The sequence below is a fragment of the Tachypleus tridentatus genome, chromosome 12 (assembly GCF_004210375.1).
Source record: "Tachypleus tridentatus isolate NWPU-2018 chromosome 12, ASM421037v1, whole genome shotgun sequence".
NCBI classification, from domain to species: domain Eukaryota; kingdom Metazoa; phylum Arthropoda; class Merostomata; order Xiphosura; family Limulidae; genus Tachypleus; species Tachypleus tridentatus.
Window position 1 is genome coordinate 19,381,713 of NC_134836.1, and position 17,836 is coordinate 19,399,548.

Below are 17,836 nucleotides of genomic sequence, written 5' to 3' on the forward strand. Positions count from 1 at the left end.
AAAGAGGGATACGACATCGAAACTGGCCATTAAGGCTTTATGATTAAGTTGATTAAGGTTAGATTTGAAATTAAAAGAGTGATAAATGAGCTGGCTGATGTTACATATTTGGAGAATGCCCATGCTATGTGTTTACCAAGATTGTAATTAAACGATTCATATGTGGACATTACTGGTTGTAATGGACAATCTGGTTTATGAGGTTTGGGGATGCCGTATATTTGTGGTGTGCGTGAGTCGGTTTTGCATAGGTAGGAACAGTGTTTTTGAAATTGTGTTTTTTGTTGTTTTTTTCATTTTTAGCATTATTTTGTTTAGTTGGGTTTCGTGTGTCTTTGTTGGATTTGTGTGTATTGATTTAAATTTGTTCGTGTCTGATAGGATGTTCTTCATTTTTTGGATTATTCATTCGTGTTAATTATGACTGCTTTTAGAATTTTTATGTTTTTGTCTTGTTTTGGGTTTTTAATGGAATTAATGTCTTTTTTTGTAAGATTATTTTTTAGCTTTCTGTTTTGTGAGAAAATTTTTTGAAAAAATCGTTTAAAATGTTGTTTTTAGGCGTTTGTGGAAAATATAAATTTTTATTTTTTGGGGGGAAATTTGGCTGTTGGATGTCAATAAAATTGTCGAAGTTGTCTTCTTTCTGTTGGTTGTTTTCTTGTTTTTGTTTTCTGTGAAAAGTATCACAAGTCTCCTGGCTCGGTCTTCCGAACATGTTTTAATTTTTAAGGTTGGAATGTACCTAGGTGCTATTGCGAAATTGAGTCTTTTATTAAGTGGATGTATCTCGTCTGTGTTTAATTGTCGCAAATTAAAGAAGCCTTACTTATACAACAGCTCAAGCCCAAAATAAATCAATACAAAGGAACACCTTTATACCTATATTAATAAATATAATCCAACATCTAAGCACGTCCTCTACATTCCTACACTCAATTACACAACCGCCTTCAAACATGTGGTCAGCTATTGGTCAGTTACCTCTTTCTTTCTTTGTGAACCTGACGATGACCCAAGAAGGTCGAAACGTTGTTCGCTCCTCTATATAGTGCTTTCTCTATCCATACAAGCCGTTTTCACATACATAACTGTGATTATCAAAGTTTTACTCTTCGTTTCAATATGCACTAATAATTCAACAGCCTCTTTATATGACCTTCAATGTTGCAAACATTGCATACTAATAATATTATTTAGAGCCTAAATTGTTCTAGTAAAGTAGCTTTATGCGTTCAAGTGTTTAGGGTACATTTAGTATAACTATTTATGGATTTTAACTTTATGTTTTCAAGGTTTCCATGATTTGGGATTTTGTTCATTTTGCTTTGGTAATTTTAGTAATAATTGTCTTATATCGTATAACAGTTTGTGTTCTTTAGCTTTGATGCTACACATTACTAGCATTTCTGGGTTTCATGTTATGAGCTTTATCTGAATACAGAAGTTGAGTATTCGTAACCTTGGTTTGGCAAGAGAAATTTATGAAGAGTACCAATCACATATCTTTGAAGTGATTTAAATGTATCTATTGTGATACAGGACAAACACATTTCAAATTTACAACAATTAATAGCGCCATCTGCAAACTTATTACGATCCTGAAAAAAACCAAACACGATTGTAACACAAGGTGGGGAAGTCCCACGGCTATAGAAAGGTTCTGCCTTAGGCTTTGCATGCGGCAGTGTTTAAAAAATAAAGCCAGTTGAATTCGTCAGAGATCCTTTTGAAATTCCAACTACAACTATGTGCAGTTACTTCACTCATAAAACGTGGATACATAGAAGTATATTGAAAGCATTACAAACAGCAAAGAAAAGAAAACACTCGGAGATGCTATTATCACTATGTTGTGTTGCATAGAAACGTGGTCACCAAGACAAGTGGAACGTCTAACCTCAACAGATAACAGGAGTTTAATTATTCACTTTGTAATAAACAATATCGTGCGAAAGAAGCAATTATTCTTACCAGATGTAGCGTTTTCGTACGCGCGTGATTAATACTAGAATATACTAAAAAGTCTATCGTCGACAAATGCAGTTTCGTCTGTCCAAAGAAATGCAGTTTCGTCTGTCTAAAGAAAAGCAGTTTAATGAAGGGTTAACAAGCAGACCAAACTTCTATATTGTTGTTTTTCCTTCACTCAGAAGAACCTATCGACAAGAATCAAAAACATATTGTAATCAATGATAAATTGTTAAAAAAAGAATAAAATAGTTAAGCAATTTTAACTGAGAATTGTTCTTATTTTCTCAGTTTAAAGCTGTACAATGTGGTATCTGTATTTTGTCCACTTCGGGGTATCAAACCCTGAAGTTTTAGCATTTTACGTCTTTTAAACTCACCGTTGGTTCACTTGCGGACAGTAACGATTATTAGAAAGCACGTTAAAGGAAGATTAATTAGTGTTAAAGCAACAGAAAAATGTTTTTTAAGAAAATCTTCTTCAACTCAAATATGAATGGTAGTTCAGGACTAATAGGATGTTGATTAAAGCGAACTGATATTAACATAAGGGTGAATATTTCTTTAGTTCACAGATTGTGTTCAACAAAAGTATAATGTTATTAAGACACAAGTAAATCAGGCCCGGCATGGCAAGGTGGTTAAAGCACTCGACTCGTAATCTAAGAGTTGCGGGTTCGATTCCCCGTCACACCAAACATGCTCACCTTTTCAGCCGTGAAGGCGTTATAATGTAACAGTCAATCCCACTATTCGTTGGTAAAAAGAGTAGCCAAAGAGTTGGTAATGGGTGGTGACGACTAGCTACCTTCCCTCCAGTCTTACCCTGTTAAATTAGGGACGACTAGCGCAGATAGCCTTTATGTAGCTTTACACGAAATTCCAAACAAACAAACAAACCAAATCACGAGTAAATTGACGTCAGTTATAGAGGGATTATTTAACAATAGGTAATCGTATCCCTGAAACACCGATTTTTACCTTGGAAACAATCATATGTACCGTATTTTACGCCTTGTGAGATGCACTTTTTTCTTTAAAAATATACTGAAAAATCCCCATGTGTCATCCAAGATATAAGTGATGGGTTAAGACAAGAGGTTAACTTAGGGTCAACTCAAAACGGCCACTCATACAAATAGTAATCTCAAACTTACCAGTTACAAGTATTTTCAATAGCATAAAACATTCAATTTAAGTAATAACGTCGATATTCGGTGAAGAATGTGATGTAGTTGACTGTATTTACTCAGTAGGTTGAAAAAAAGTCAAGACTCCATCAAGTTGTTGGTTGCCGAATCAAAATATGTTTTCCTTGGAATTCTCTTTACAAAATTAGGGTGTGTCTTTCACGATGTAGTGTCTTACAAGGTGTAAAATACGGTAATCTAATTTAATAATGTATGATTTTCTGCAGTTTGTAAAAATTTATCATATAAGGTTTATTAAATGGAGTCACTCTTACGAACACGGCCTGGCATGGCCGAGCGCGTAAGGCGTGCGACTCGTAATCCGAGGGTCGCGGGTTCGCGCCCGCGTCGCGCTAAACATGCTCGCCCTCCCAGCCGTGGGGGTGTATAATGTGACGGTCAATCCCACTATTCGTTGGTAAAATAGTAGCCCAAGAGTTGGCGGTGGGTGGTGATGACTAGCTACCTTCCCTCTAGTCTTACACTGCTCAATTAGAGACGGCTAGCACAGATAGCCCTCAAGTAGCTTTGTGCGAAATTCCGAAACAAACTTACGAACAGTAAATTTAACATAAACTGTAAACAGAACACTTCCTCTGTTTAATAATACAATATTTTATGCAGCGTCTGTACTTAACATGCATATTATTACACATTCATCCTTGCTCATGCGTTCTTAGAATCCATTACAGCTTTGCCAGTGCATAAACTAAATAGAATATGCGATTCTGGAATGCGCAGTCAACCAGAAAATGGTAAAATTACTGATACATGCACGGTATTCCACAGTATAAGTTGAACATAAGTAGTATACTGGATATGCACGGTCTTGCACAGAATAGACAGGATGTCTGCACGTGTTTGTTTACGTTGTTTTTGAAATTTTGTGGATAGTATTATTTAATATTGAAACACACATTTTAATTCGACCTTGGAAAATACCCTAGTTACCGAATAGAGAAATATACAGAGTTGTTAAAGTATATTTTATATGAGAAAAATTGAAGTTTTTTTCACACATTCTGGTGGGTTAACCTACAGGGTGTTGTTCCTTTTCATGTGCTTTGGTAATTTCTCAGGCCATAGCCTAGAAAACAAAAGAAAATTAGTATTGTATTACTATTAAGATGTATACTATGATATATTGCAAACTAAGCAAAAGTGAAGGATTTTGAAAAATCCAACATTTACACAAAGCTGTTCCTAATTTTGAAGAAAAAAGAAGCTAGAGTAAACACAGCTAACCAACAGCACCTAGCGCCCAATTCGTGAACTACAAATAGTGAGATTTGACAGCGGTCTTTCTTATACTTCTTCCAGGGTTTCAAAATGCAGAACGCATTTTTTTCAGCAATGGGTTGTTAACTTCGAATCCTCTGATTCACAGTCCGGGTACACTAACACCTAGACCACATCCAGTCTCTTTCTTTATAACATGTGAAGATTCAATAAAAGAATTGTGTATATGATTTACGAGGCTTTCATAGAAATAGAACAGTCTAAGTGCTTTATGTGTGTGATTTTAATTGGTTATACATTTTTTTTCAAAGTATGCATAATGAGCCTAGTATATGTTAAGCATTTTCACATTTTAAATTACAGCCCTCTTATACCGCGAGGTGTCGCACTTCATCAGTAATGCTGGGAATGTATCCCTTATGTTATGGGTGAGATTTCATGACTTTCACTCAAAAGAAAATGACGCCTAGAGACTTCGTGCGATGATTTTTAAAACTGTTTTAGGTTACTAACCTAAGACGAAACTGTTTCAACAATGTAGACAGAGAAAGTTACTAATAAATGGATATATACAACAAACCATGTTGCATAGTTACGACTTGTTTAATAGGTCCAAGCGCCATGAGTTTAGATAGAATCTCCAATAGTGCGTATGAAAGGAGGTGGGGTTGGCATAGCCTCTCCTGCATTTCGAATTACTTCTGTTTTATTTTTATTTTTTTCAAAGAGATCACCCTTCACTGTAAGAGAAATATATAGCCCACCCCTAATGAGACGTTTGAAAAATAAATATCACAAAGTTTACGTATATAATTTATCTATAAGTTTGTGCGGTATTGTGAGTCACATTTGCTAGTAAATACGGAAACTCTTAAATGATTATATATATATAAAAAGTTATCAAATATCTTTCAGGTACTTGTTAGCTATTCTCACTCATTCTATTCAGAAAACTGTACTGAACAGCAAAAACACATTTCATTGGCTAATCTAGCTATCAAAGAAGGCCCAAATATGTAAAAACAGCCAGGCTAAAAATGTGTATCTCAGAACGGTTGGTATGGGTATTAAGACTTTTATTGATACGGAGAGAACAACGTTTCGAACTTCCTAGGTCATCTCCAGAACCAGATGTTCGAAACCTTTTTTTCTCGTTATCAATAAGTGTTCATATCCATACCAGCCGTTCTGAGATACATTTTTATTTCAAGTGGGTTTCTTGTCATGAAGGACAGGCTGAAAATTACCCAAGGCCTACAGACAGCGCGAATCCATTAAAACTCAATACACTTCTTATTCAGGATATCTAAAGTTGTTTTCCTACACATACAAACAGACACATTTATTAGAATGTCATCACTGACAAGTGAGACCAGCGATATTAACAGCATTTAAAACAGGCTCCTTTACACAGAAAATGGCATTTGATTAAAATATAATATTTATAAATACTGTAAAATAAATGACCTTAAAAATAACCGGAGTCGTGCCGTTCATCATCGAGAGTATATATCTTGTTTGTTTAGAATTAAGCACAAAGCCACACAATGGATTATCTGTGTTCTGTCCACCACGGCTATGGAAACCCAGTCTTTATGCGGTGTGAGTCGGCAGACATACCGCTCTGCCACTGGGGGGCAGTAAATCTCTTGAAAGATAAGAAAAAAAAATGTAAAAATTCGATGGAAAAATCGAACTTTTGCTTCAATAATTTTCATTTTGTAAATATAACTCATAAATGATATTTAAAAAATCCCTACAACCACTGTAAAGTTATCAATGGAAGAGTTAGGAGGAGTTGTTCCGGCATGGCCATGTAGTTAAGGCACTCACCATATAATCTAAGGAGCGCCGGTTCGAATCCCGGTCGCACCAAACATGCTTACTCTTTTAGTAATTAATATATAACATGCTTACTCTTCAAAATTATGAACTTGTTTAGGATATAAAGTCGAGTTTATTGATTTCGTTGGTAAAATATTTATTAAAAATACGTTTTACTATTTTTAATAATTTTATAAATATAGGTACTTTGTAACGGCACGCACATAAAAATGTAGTAGTATCAATTCGTTTGAGCTGTATCCGTTACAAAACTTGTCCCTTTCATACGTTTTTTATATCTTTTTCTGAGATTTAATGTTGAAGACATGGTTTAAGGCTAAGCTATTGTTTAACAAACATTACGTTGGTTAATAATGGCATCTTTTCTTTATATTTCATTCATTCAAAATGTTTCCAAAATTCTAAATACGTTAATTATTGAAACCACATTTATTGAAACAACAGTAAGTAAATCGTCTGTGGTTTTATATTCTTGTTGCAAAATATGCTCAGCTGTGTTTGAGCTCTTAAAGTAAGGGTCACATCCCACTTTTCTGTCAGGCAATAGTATCCAGAGAGATAAATACTGTTGACTAGCTAGCTGCTTTCGTTTTAAAAAGCACCTTAGTAACCTGCCTTTAATGAGAGTTTATTTTTTAACAAGTTCTTTAGTTGTTTGTTTTTCAGATTTTGCGCAAAGTTACTCGAGAGCTACCTATGCTAGCTATCCCTAATTTAGAAGTGATAAACTAGAGAGAAAGCAAATAGTTAATACCACCCACCGCCAACTCTCAGGTTACTCTTTTAGATTGAAATCTACAAATAAATCGCAGAAACTATCAACTGTCACAGTTATTTTTATCTTAATACGTAATAATCTATAGCAATGATTAGTACAGCACTTCATTACCTAATTATCATTATACCTATATGCCGTTTCAGTATTTACCTTATGATGTAAATAGAGCTACGTCTGGGAGTAGGACGAATCAGATTTAGATATAATAGTATATACATATGCGTGAGTGTGTACGTTTACCCCGTACTTTTTGTTGTAAATATACTAACATAACTCTCTTTAGCCGACAGATTTTCTAATAAGCCACTCGTTCAAGACCAAAGTCCTCAGGCGTACTCGTCTCTGCGATTACTGTAGACAAGCAATACCTCGGAAAGGAAGCTGCTGTAGAGGTAAGTCAATGTGGATACAAGAAACAAAACCAAAACCATAATCTAACTTATACATAGTGCTAGAATAGACGGCGTTGTTTTAAATAATTCGTTTAAAAATGAGATAAGTTTCATGAAATTCAAATATATATGATCAGCTTCCACAGTCATGTCTCCCGGAGACTTCCGAGACAAGCTTAAGGGCTTAAATCGGTAGAATTAAGGTTCAATACTCGTAGAGAAAACAATTAGCTATAGTTTTGCGCTTAAAAACAAACAAGTGCTCATTCTGCATAGTATTAACCAGAGTTTTGATTCTGTCGAAAACAAATATTCTTCAAATATCACGTCAAAATGGATCGAGTAAAATGGATAAGACTCCCTCTATATTAAGTACTATACGTGTGAGTGTGTGTTTTTTATGGCGAAGTCACATCGGAATATCTGCTTTGTCCACCCAAGGGAAATCGAATTCCTTATTTTAGCGTTATAAATCCGCGGCCCGGCATGGCCAAGCGTGTTACGGCGTGCGACTCGTAATCTGAGGGTCGCGGGTTCGCACCCCCGTCGCACCAAACATGCTCGCCCTCCCAGCCGTGGGGGCGTAATAATGTTACGGTCAATTCCACTTTTCGTTGGTAAAAGAGTAGCCCAAGAGTTGGCGGTGGGTGGTGATGACTAGCTGCCTTCCCTCTAGTCTTACACTGCTAAATTAGGGACGGCTAGCACAGATAGCCCTCGAGTAGCTTTGTACGAAATTCAAAAACAAACAAACAAACAAGTTATAAATCCGTAGACTTACCGCTGTACCATTCAGGGGCATTAAGTACTGTAAAAAATAATATTCCGTTTACTTAACTGAAATTTCATATATTTTTATATATATATATTTCTCTACAAATGGGTTTTCTCGTCATCACGAATTCATATATTTCTGTTTGTTGTTTTGGTGTTGCTTTTTGTAAATCATTTGATAATTCCAGTTTTTGCTATGTATTAAATGTTGTTTACCACAGATGCTCAAATGTTTATATAAGCTAATTTACACGTTGCTTCTAGAGTTTTCTGTAGTTTTTTTTAAACTTCGAATTCCTCACCCAAGGTTGATTTTAACTTCGTTCTTCATTTCCTGTTTAATAGATCGAATCTGATCAAATAAAGAATTATTTTCGCTATCCGCTAAACAAACAAAACGAGTGTAACTTTTATAGCTGATGCGTAGAATATGGGAAGACCCCTAAATTTATACGTGAGATTTTAGCTGATAATACAACTTATTATTTGTATTTAAATACAAACCAACACAATGAACCACTCAAAATTTAGAACTACAAACTGATACAGATTAAGAAGTATTGTGATCCTGGGTATAAAGAATAATGAGACTCCAGCACCTGTCTCATCAAATCACAAAGTTGTGGCAAAAATGGATAAAGAAGTAGGCCGTGGAGAGTTTCTACATTGCATTAATAACAGAACAAGAAATATCACAATGTACTACGTTTAAATTAAACTGTTTAATTTTGTCACATAGAAAGAATGTAAACCAAAAAGTTTCACATTAACGCAGATTTGAACGATTACGAACGTACATGTTGCGTGTATGTGCTTTACGTTTGTGTAATAGTTAATATTATACATGAGACGTAATATGTAATAACAAGATTAAAAGCGGTCATTTCGATTCTAATTAGATACTACTTATAAATGTCGATAATTTGATCCAGTGATTGTATGCAGTTGTTCTGTTTTATGGCAGGTTTGACCGCCCTCTTATTTGTCTTGTTCCACTGGTTATATAAGCCCTCAACTTTATAGCTGGAACAATGGGGTTATATTTTTGTACTAACACCCAATGCGAAGAAAATATTACGCATTTAAATAAAACTTTACTAAATAGCCATTAAACAAACAAAAAACAAAAACAAATGCATTGCTCAAGTTAATAAAAGTGGTAAACTTTTATGTCATAATATCTTAGTATGTCCAACACATGCTCTACGTTATTACTGGCCAGATCCTAACTTCAGTGTCTTTCTTCTCTTCAATTTTCTAATCTCTGTTTCCTCACATATTGGGCAGAGCACAGATAGTCCATTGTGTAGTTTTGTGCTTAACTACAAACAAACAAACCTAATGCATTAAATAAATTAAGGATTTCAAGGTATAACATGATTTCAGTATTGTTTTTGTAGTTTTACTTCAGAGTAACTTACAATTTTTTCATGTTTTCACAGTTTGCAAGTATACATGTCATAAGAAATGTGAAATCAAGGTAAGATTTCTTTATGTATATATAAATAGGTAAGATTTACGTGTAAACATTGTATGTACTAAAACTTGTAGAGATATACGATTGAAATGATAATACTAAAAAATAGTTTCCTGCTTTTCACCCAGACACAAAATAGTTTTAATTCCAACATTGAACTATAACAAAATTTTTTAAATTAAATTTCTCTAAAACTTGTCTAATATGGTACACATCAGTATGATCATCTAATTAGTTCTTTGCACAAATCTAGCAATAAATTCTTAGACTTAATGGATTAAATATAACAACATAGTTTGAAGTTTCGATCAATTTGTTTAAATTTGAATTTATTATAGCAACTTTTAGAGCATTGGGTTTTAACAATGATTTTATAGAAACAACAATGGCTCCTTTGATTTCAGTTCATTTCTTTTCCAGGAAAACTCGAAGATAAAACAATACTTCAAATTTTGAAACAATATTATTTTCATGAATCAAATGCGAAGAAAGAAAAAGAATCAAATAATTTTATTTAATAAATAAAGCTGTTTAGGTATGAGAATTGCTATTATTCCGTGAAACACTGGAATATTTTTATGGTAAAATCGAAAGCTTTAATTAATTCGTTTTCTCGAACCTGACATGAGACTTTTACGAGTCTGAAGACTTACACTTGTGGTTCAAGACAGTGCCATATTCCTTTAGTTAATATGAAAATTTCCCGAAATTTCTTTATTTTCTTTCATTTCAATTTGAATCAGAAATCACTTAAGTAATCACATCTAACATTTCTGTTTTTAGCTCTGCACATACGTTACCTTACTTGCTAGCAGTTAACCATGTTTTCTTGCAGAAAAGAAATCTCTTGATGCTCAGAAAAAGAAAGCTGTTTGTTTTATTTTGTCGAATCTGGTAAAGATCCAGGGTTTCCCTTGTACTTCAGTTGCAGAAAAAAAAATTTTGAAGAGTGATTTATGTGTATTGGTCCTGTACGATGCTATTTTATTTTTAATTTTAAAAGCCAAATTTTCCACTGCGAGGCGTGTTATTTTGCTGAGATTTTGTTAGACTTTGGCTTTTCGGATAGAACTTTAACTTAGTAAGAATTTAAAACATTTTGCTTAACTAACTTACTTCTTGAATCATGACTTTTTAAAGTTTGTTTTCTTTTTCATTTTAACTTTGGGATTTGGATCTTTACACTTAATACTGTGAAACTCCTGAAAATGTCCTGTGATGTGATCGAAAGACTTTGTAAACCCATTTATTCTAACTTCATTCAAGACTTACGCTGTGAAACTCATAAACTTGACTTGTGATAAGGTCTAAATCTTTTTTTAATCCGTTAACTCTAATATGGCTTGAATTTCAGTTGAACTGAAAGTTCTAAATTTTATATTTTTAATTAATATCCTTCCTATGAGTGACACAAATCTATATTATTGAACGATTTTTGTAATAATATTTTGAATAATTTATAAATGTCATAAAATTCGCAAGAAAACTTTATTTGGGTTGTGGCTACAAGTTCACAATTAGTTGTCATAATTGTTTCATTATTTGAATCTAGAGTGATTTAACTTTACAAGTCTTATTTTACCATTATAATAAAGTTGATACTTCATTGTTCGGATTTTTTTGTGTCGAATATTCTCCCTCTTCATTCGTATTCTATGTTCTATATCTTCCCTCTTCCTTCGTTTTTTGTGTTCAACAATCTCCCTTTTCAATCGTTTCTAATGTTGTATAACCTCATTATTCACTTGTTGTTTAATGTTTTGATTGTTTATAGGTTTTCACACTTCACTTTGATTTAATTTAAACTACCTGATAACAAATAAGAAAAAAAAACAAAATTTATCTTCAACTATAATCTTCATGTAGTTTAAACAAATACTTGATTCATTATTGATATATTTATCTTGAAAATACATGAAATTCTTCGGAAATATAGAATGTATTTGCTCTACTGTTATCAGCAGTCGAAAAGAAATCAGTGGTTCTTAACCTTGTTGGGGGTACTGAACCCCGGAAGTTTCGTACTTGCATTCACTGAACTCTTCATAATTGGAAAAATAAAATATGGTTTTTTCAAATTCAAAACATAAGTAGATATTTTATTAGTGAACAAAATGAACCATGCATCAGTTGCACACAATATCACTGTGTTCAAAGAACAAAACCAACAAAACATGAATTACACACAAAAACAAAAACATAACTCAATGAATATTTACTGCAAATCAATGTGACTTTTGCTGTTGCCTTTCAGAGACATGTTCAGAAATGCACGGCTTCACCTTGGCAAGTGCCACTCTCATATCATTTTCGCAACAAAGTCTGTTCCTTTTCTTCGTTTTTACGTCTACCATCCTCGAAAAGTATTGCTCGCAAAGATACGTTGTAACAAACGGTATAAGTATCTCAAGGGCTTTCTTAGCAATAAGAGGGTACGCTACGATTTGGTGGCACCAAAACGTTGAGAGGGTTGTTGTACTGAAAAGTTGCTGTTGAACCTAGCTCTGCTGAAGTTCAATGATTTCGTCAAGGTATTCATCATTGACATCTGCTGTCGCAACACTAAACGTGAACGGTTGTCTCACCCATGCTGGATATGACTCTATGGTGGGGTAGTATCCAACGAGAGACCTTGAGAGCTCATCTAAGTGCATGACAATTGCTTGCTTCAGTTCCTCGGGTACAGAAATGTCTTCGAGTTCAGATCTTCGATCTTACTTACACAGTCGTCCAGCAGGGGAAAGTTTGTGAAATTATCATTCTCTGTTCGTCGTTTCCATCGTTAGCTTTTTTGAAAAGCCTTCAGGTTTTCTTTCGCTTCGATGATGTTTGACTCCACCGCCCTGCATCTGTTGATTGAGAGCATTGAAGATATCGGCCATGTACGCCAAAATGAGAATAAACTCAAATTTGACGAAGCAATCTGCGTGACAACGTTGGTGCTCTCGTAAAAACAGGACTAATTTCACACCATGGCAAAAACACGATTCAGCACCTTTCCCCGGAATAACCACCGAACGTTAGAATGGTACAGAAGTACCTCGAATTCAGAGCCCATTTCATTACACAGCTCTTTGAAGATGCGGTGCTTCAGGACACTATTTTACACAAAGTTCACACGTTCTACTACAATTTTTAATACTTCTTCCAGTTTTGAAGGCAAAGTTTTTGTTGCCAACGCATGCCTGTGCAGAACACAGTGCATTACAATGATGTGTGGTGCATCGGCTTTTACCAGCGCACCAAAACCAGAGTTTCGTCCCAGCATGACTGGAGCTCCGTCCGAACAAACTGCAGAAACCATATCCCACGAAACATCGTTGTCTCTGAAGAAGTCATCCACAAGTTTCTTCACGTCGGCCGCCTTAGTTGTTGTTGTAAGAGGCTTACAAAATAAAAAATCTTCTTTTATCTCGTCGTTCTTCACATAGCGCACGAATACAACAAGCTGGCTCAGATTGGAAACGTCGGTGGCCTCGTCAAATTGAAGGCTGAATTTTTCTGGGCTTGAAATCAGATCTGCAACTACTTGAGCCAAGATGTCATCCCTCATGTCATTTATTCTGCTGCTGATAGTGTCATTCGAAAGAGGAATTTAGGAAAACGTATTTTCAGCAGCTTTTCCCAGCATGATATTCGCCATCTTCAACGCAGCTGGTTTTACGAGTGCTTCACCAATGGTGTGTGGTTTGCCCTGCTTTGCGATAAAGTATCCAACTTCGTACGATGCTGTGAGGATCTGTTTGTTGGTGGGTACAAAGTCGAGAACAGGCAAAGTAGCCTTTTCATCGAACCTGGCTCTCTTTACCTTGAATTCAGCAACCGTTGTGTTCTTGTATTTCCCATCTCCATGCAGCTTTAGGGAGTGTTCTCTTAGTTTTGCCGGTGCTAAACTGGAATTGCTCAACTTGGCATTGAAAATCATGCATTGAGGACGCTGACTCCCATCATGTTCCGTTATACACGTGAATCCATATTGTACGTATTCGTCCGACCACTTTCTGTTTTTGCTCGACATAGTTAGTATGAAGGGATTGAAAGATTAGGGAAAAATCACAAATGACGCACGATTACTACAGTCACAAGTCGACTGCTAAGCGCACGAAGTTCCCTGCAGCACAGACATTAAGGCCAAGTGATGTGATGTGATCAGCCGTAGCCAATAATGGCCAAGTGGAGCATGTCGTCAGGAATCATATGAGTATGGTGAACGGAACGGACACACACACAGTGTGTGTGCCTTGACCTCTGCCGAACCCCTAAGAGTGACTCACCAAACCCCTGGGGTTCGACTGAACCCAGGTTAAGAACCACTGCTTTATATAGTATTCCACGTATCGTTGTGTTGCTAGTACTACTTCTTGTTGTTATAGTTTCTCACCTATATATTCTAAAACTGCAAGGATTCTATGGAAAGAAATATTGATTAAATGACAGACATTAATCGTAAAAGTCGTTATAATTAGCTTATTAACAAAAGCCTTCTACTGCAGTTTGGTATCATCCACTGTCACCTAACAACACAGGAGAAACCATTGATTTTAAAATAACAAATATTTTCTAGAAAATTGCCTCAAGTCTAACTAGTTGGTAGTTCCTAAAGAAGACTAGTAACACGACAAAATTCAAATCAATAAACATAATGTCGGGCCATTCTTAAGACGTCATATAAATTCAGGAGTGTTATGTCTATGAAATAATGTTTTGAGAAAATTTATTCTAACATTTACTCACCCTAGTTGATTAAGTTGTGGTGGGCGTGATCTAGTCATTGGTATCCTGGACTGCAGATCCCTAGTTCACATTTTGGAGCCGTGGATACTTACAAGAATGACGATCAAATTCGTCTATGCTAAAAGTTGGCGGTTGATGCTGTTCACTGTTTACCTTCCCTATAATGTATCGGTTCGAAATTAGAGACGAATAGCACAGATGGTCTATGTGTAACTTTGAGCAAATATACAAAACAAATCAAATCCAGATTCAGGTACTGAAATATAGTCGCAATATATATATACATGTTTTCAAATACTATTCACAGATGACTCTCCTCTACCATTTATTAAATGCAGGACATAAACAGACAGTCAAGGTAAGACAGTCAGTTATATGCCTTACATATAATTGCATGATCGTTTTGTAAAGCCGAACGAAAACAATAATCGATTCCATAGCTACCTGTTAGCGAATCTCATTCTACATATTACAGAGCCCAAATAATAAAGCTAATCTCTTTGACAGGAGCCAATGAAACTTATTCTGTTCATTGTAAAGCTGGATGATAACACTGGCCGATTCAATCTAAAGAAGACATCTTCGTATGTCACAGTTAGTAAAAAACCATAGTAAGTGGAACGAATTGTCCGAATACTTGATGTTAGAAGAACTAGTTTCGGCATGTTCGTAAGTCCACTTAGTCACACGTTGTGTTCTGGCAAGAAAACTGGTCACTTACACCCACGTGATCCCGTCGTTGTACACATATATAAGTGAAACTTCACACTAATAAAATTCGACAATCTAACTTAATATATAGTGTTTGTTAATAAACTATTTTAGACTAAAACTAGTTTGTGAGATATTTTGACCCTTACCGAAGGAAAAAAACAATTAAACTAGATAAGTGTCATAATATTTTGAAGAAATAGAGGTAACTACAGTTTTACAAAACGAGTATATCAGCTTAAGTGTTTATGTTCTATACCAGCCTAAGTGTACATGTTCTACTGTCAAGTTTAATGCAATATAAAATTTAACCTTCCTATACATAACTCCTACATCTAACTTTGCTCTGCTGTACAATTCCTACAATTAATATACTGTAACTGTTTTCTACTACACCACACCTACACGCTGTAACTATGTTCTAATATATGATCTTTACATACTGTATATTCTACTATGCAACGACCAGGAAGTATAAAAACATCACATTTATACAGCCAATACTTATTATAACAATGTTCTAATATACAACCCTTACATACTATGTCTTCTACTATACAACGACCACGAAATATAAAAGCATTACTTCTATTCGATCCTTACTTTAACAGTGTTATAGACCGCCAATATCGAGAACGTGAAAACTGGTTCATCATATAATCATTTATCTTTTTTATTATTATTAATTATTGTTGTTAACCGAGTTACATTATAGATCATAGAAAAAATAAGTAACCCATCTGCTTAATATTACATAATTTATTACATTAACGTTTCTCAACCAGTCTGTTGACTGAAGCCGTCCCGTCACAACCGCTCGACAAACCAACAAAAACTGACAGAATATTCATATGTAAGTTGTAATGCTGTTTCGTTGTAATTGCATTTCAGTGGTCCGCGATTGACCAGGGAGGATGCGAGACCGATACCTGGTATATTAACGTTGAGAAACCCTTTACTACATCGATTTTATGAGTAATGTGAAGTCACTTCAGATATATTTTGAAATAAATCATTTCTTGGAAACAAAATTGTGTCGGGTTCGTCCCAGCAAGACAAGGAAAGTCAAAAACGTGATTCTTCACAAATTAGTGTCAAGAAGGACGGTAGACATTTTGTTTCCCTACAGTCAGTGTCAGAAAATATGGTAAAATGTGAGGCTTACTGAACTATGAAATATTTTTACTTACTTCTTTTAAGAACTTGATTTTATGTAATGTAGGATATCAACTACAGTTTATATCTTTGTTCATATCCGTTAGTTAACAAGGAAGTCTTAAAACGAAACAAAAATATTCGAGATAAACATCTGAGTTTGTATGGCAACTTTATTTATTAGTGGTGTCACAAAATACAGTTATGGCTTATTCTATCTGCAGAACGATAATTATTAGTAATACACTTTTACATTTGAACTTAGAATAAACAATAGCATGATCTGGGCATGCTTGGATTTTGATGGTTCACAATTTTTTCTTACATAAACGTGATCCACACACTGGGGATCATTACAAGGGTGGCACGAGAGATGTTAGTAGTGACCGTTGGCTTGTTCTCTTCCGTCTAATATTAACTCTAAATTATAAACGACTACATGCACATAGAGCTCTTGTGTAACTTTGCAAGAAGGTTAAAAAAGAACACAATTAATGAAAGTTAATACAGTTGGATTTTTTTCCTCCTTCTTAGAAGTCCAGTACTATTAAGACTAGGATGTGCCACTGAAACAATGATGATGTATTGACGAATCAGTGCTTTAAAATTTGAAGTACGAGATTGCAGTGACATATTTCTTTCGATTTTAGCAAATACAAGGTTGAAGAGGTTACTCACTCAAACAGAAAAAAATTATCCATAATTAGGAAATCTGTTTCGTTAGTTCTCTGTTTGTATTACTTCTTTGCAACTTACAGCACCTAATATATTAATAAAGTTTAGTCTCCTGGGCGACATTTCAAAGAAACATTTTATTTACGTGCATAAATATTATGATACGTTATTTCCTTCCTGTTATACTAATTAAAGGCACTGCACTTCAAAGCTAGTTCTGCAGAAGTAATATGGAAAGAAACATGAGTGTCAAATGGTAGATCAGATAACATAAAGTAAATTTTTATCAAAATTTTCTATCTGTTTTAGTTTCTTAACGTATGCATTTGATATGTAAATATATGTATTTTAACTTCTATTTCATGTTAAAACGGACTATTTTACCTATGTTATATGAAGTAAATAAGATTTTAATAAGTTTTCTTGTGGTATGAAAACACAAACACAAGAAAAATATTTCTATACCAATAAAGCTTGTTACTATATACGATGCCAACAAATATGAGTCAGTTCTCTGGCGCCTGGAATCTATATTGTTGAGATCTGGTTCATAGTTCTGATTAGTCAGTTTATCAAAAATGATAACGTGACTTCTTCAAGGATCAGTTCTTAACTTCCCGCTTATTTACACAACTAAGAAAGAGAATAATAAATCAGCTTGCATGTTCTAATCCTCATTTTTTTCATAACGAAGTTTCAAATAAATGTTATTAATTACTTATGGTACACTCGGAAGAAATTTCAAAACGTAATTTTCAGCATTTAACTTTTAAATCATACTGGACTAGTTTCACCCCCCCCATCCTTCACTTCCGAAAAATAGAAAAAACACTAACGAATATTTCACTTAGACTACAGTATGTGTTTGTGTTTTTTTTTATAGCAAAGCTACATC

The 17,836-nt window shown here is 34.6% G+C and overlaps 1 protein-coding gene across 7 annotated transcripts in view; it reads left to right on the forward strand.

Annotated features, from left to right (window-relative positions):
• The window catches only part of LOC143235073 (tensin-3-like), a 172,922-nt gene that overhangs the window by 7,146 nt on the left and 147,940 nt on the right, over positions 1 to 17,836 (forward strand). For all 7 annotated transcript variants that reach the window (XM_076472849.1, XM_076472851.1, XM_076472848.1 and 4 more), the window contains exons 2-3: positions 7,307 to 7,415; positions 9,632 to 9,669. In XM_076472849.1, coding sequence (XP_076328964.1) covers positions 7,307 to 7,415; positions 9,632 to 9,669 — 147 coding nt within the window. The remainder of the gene's footprint in view (positions 1 to 7,306; positions 7,416 to 9,631; positions 9,670 to 17,836) is intronic.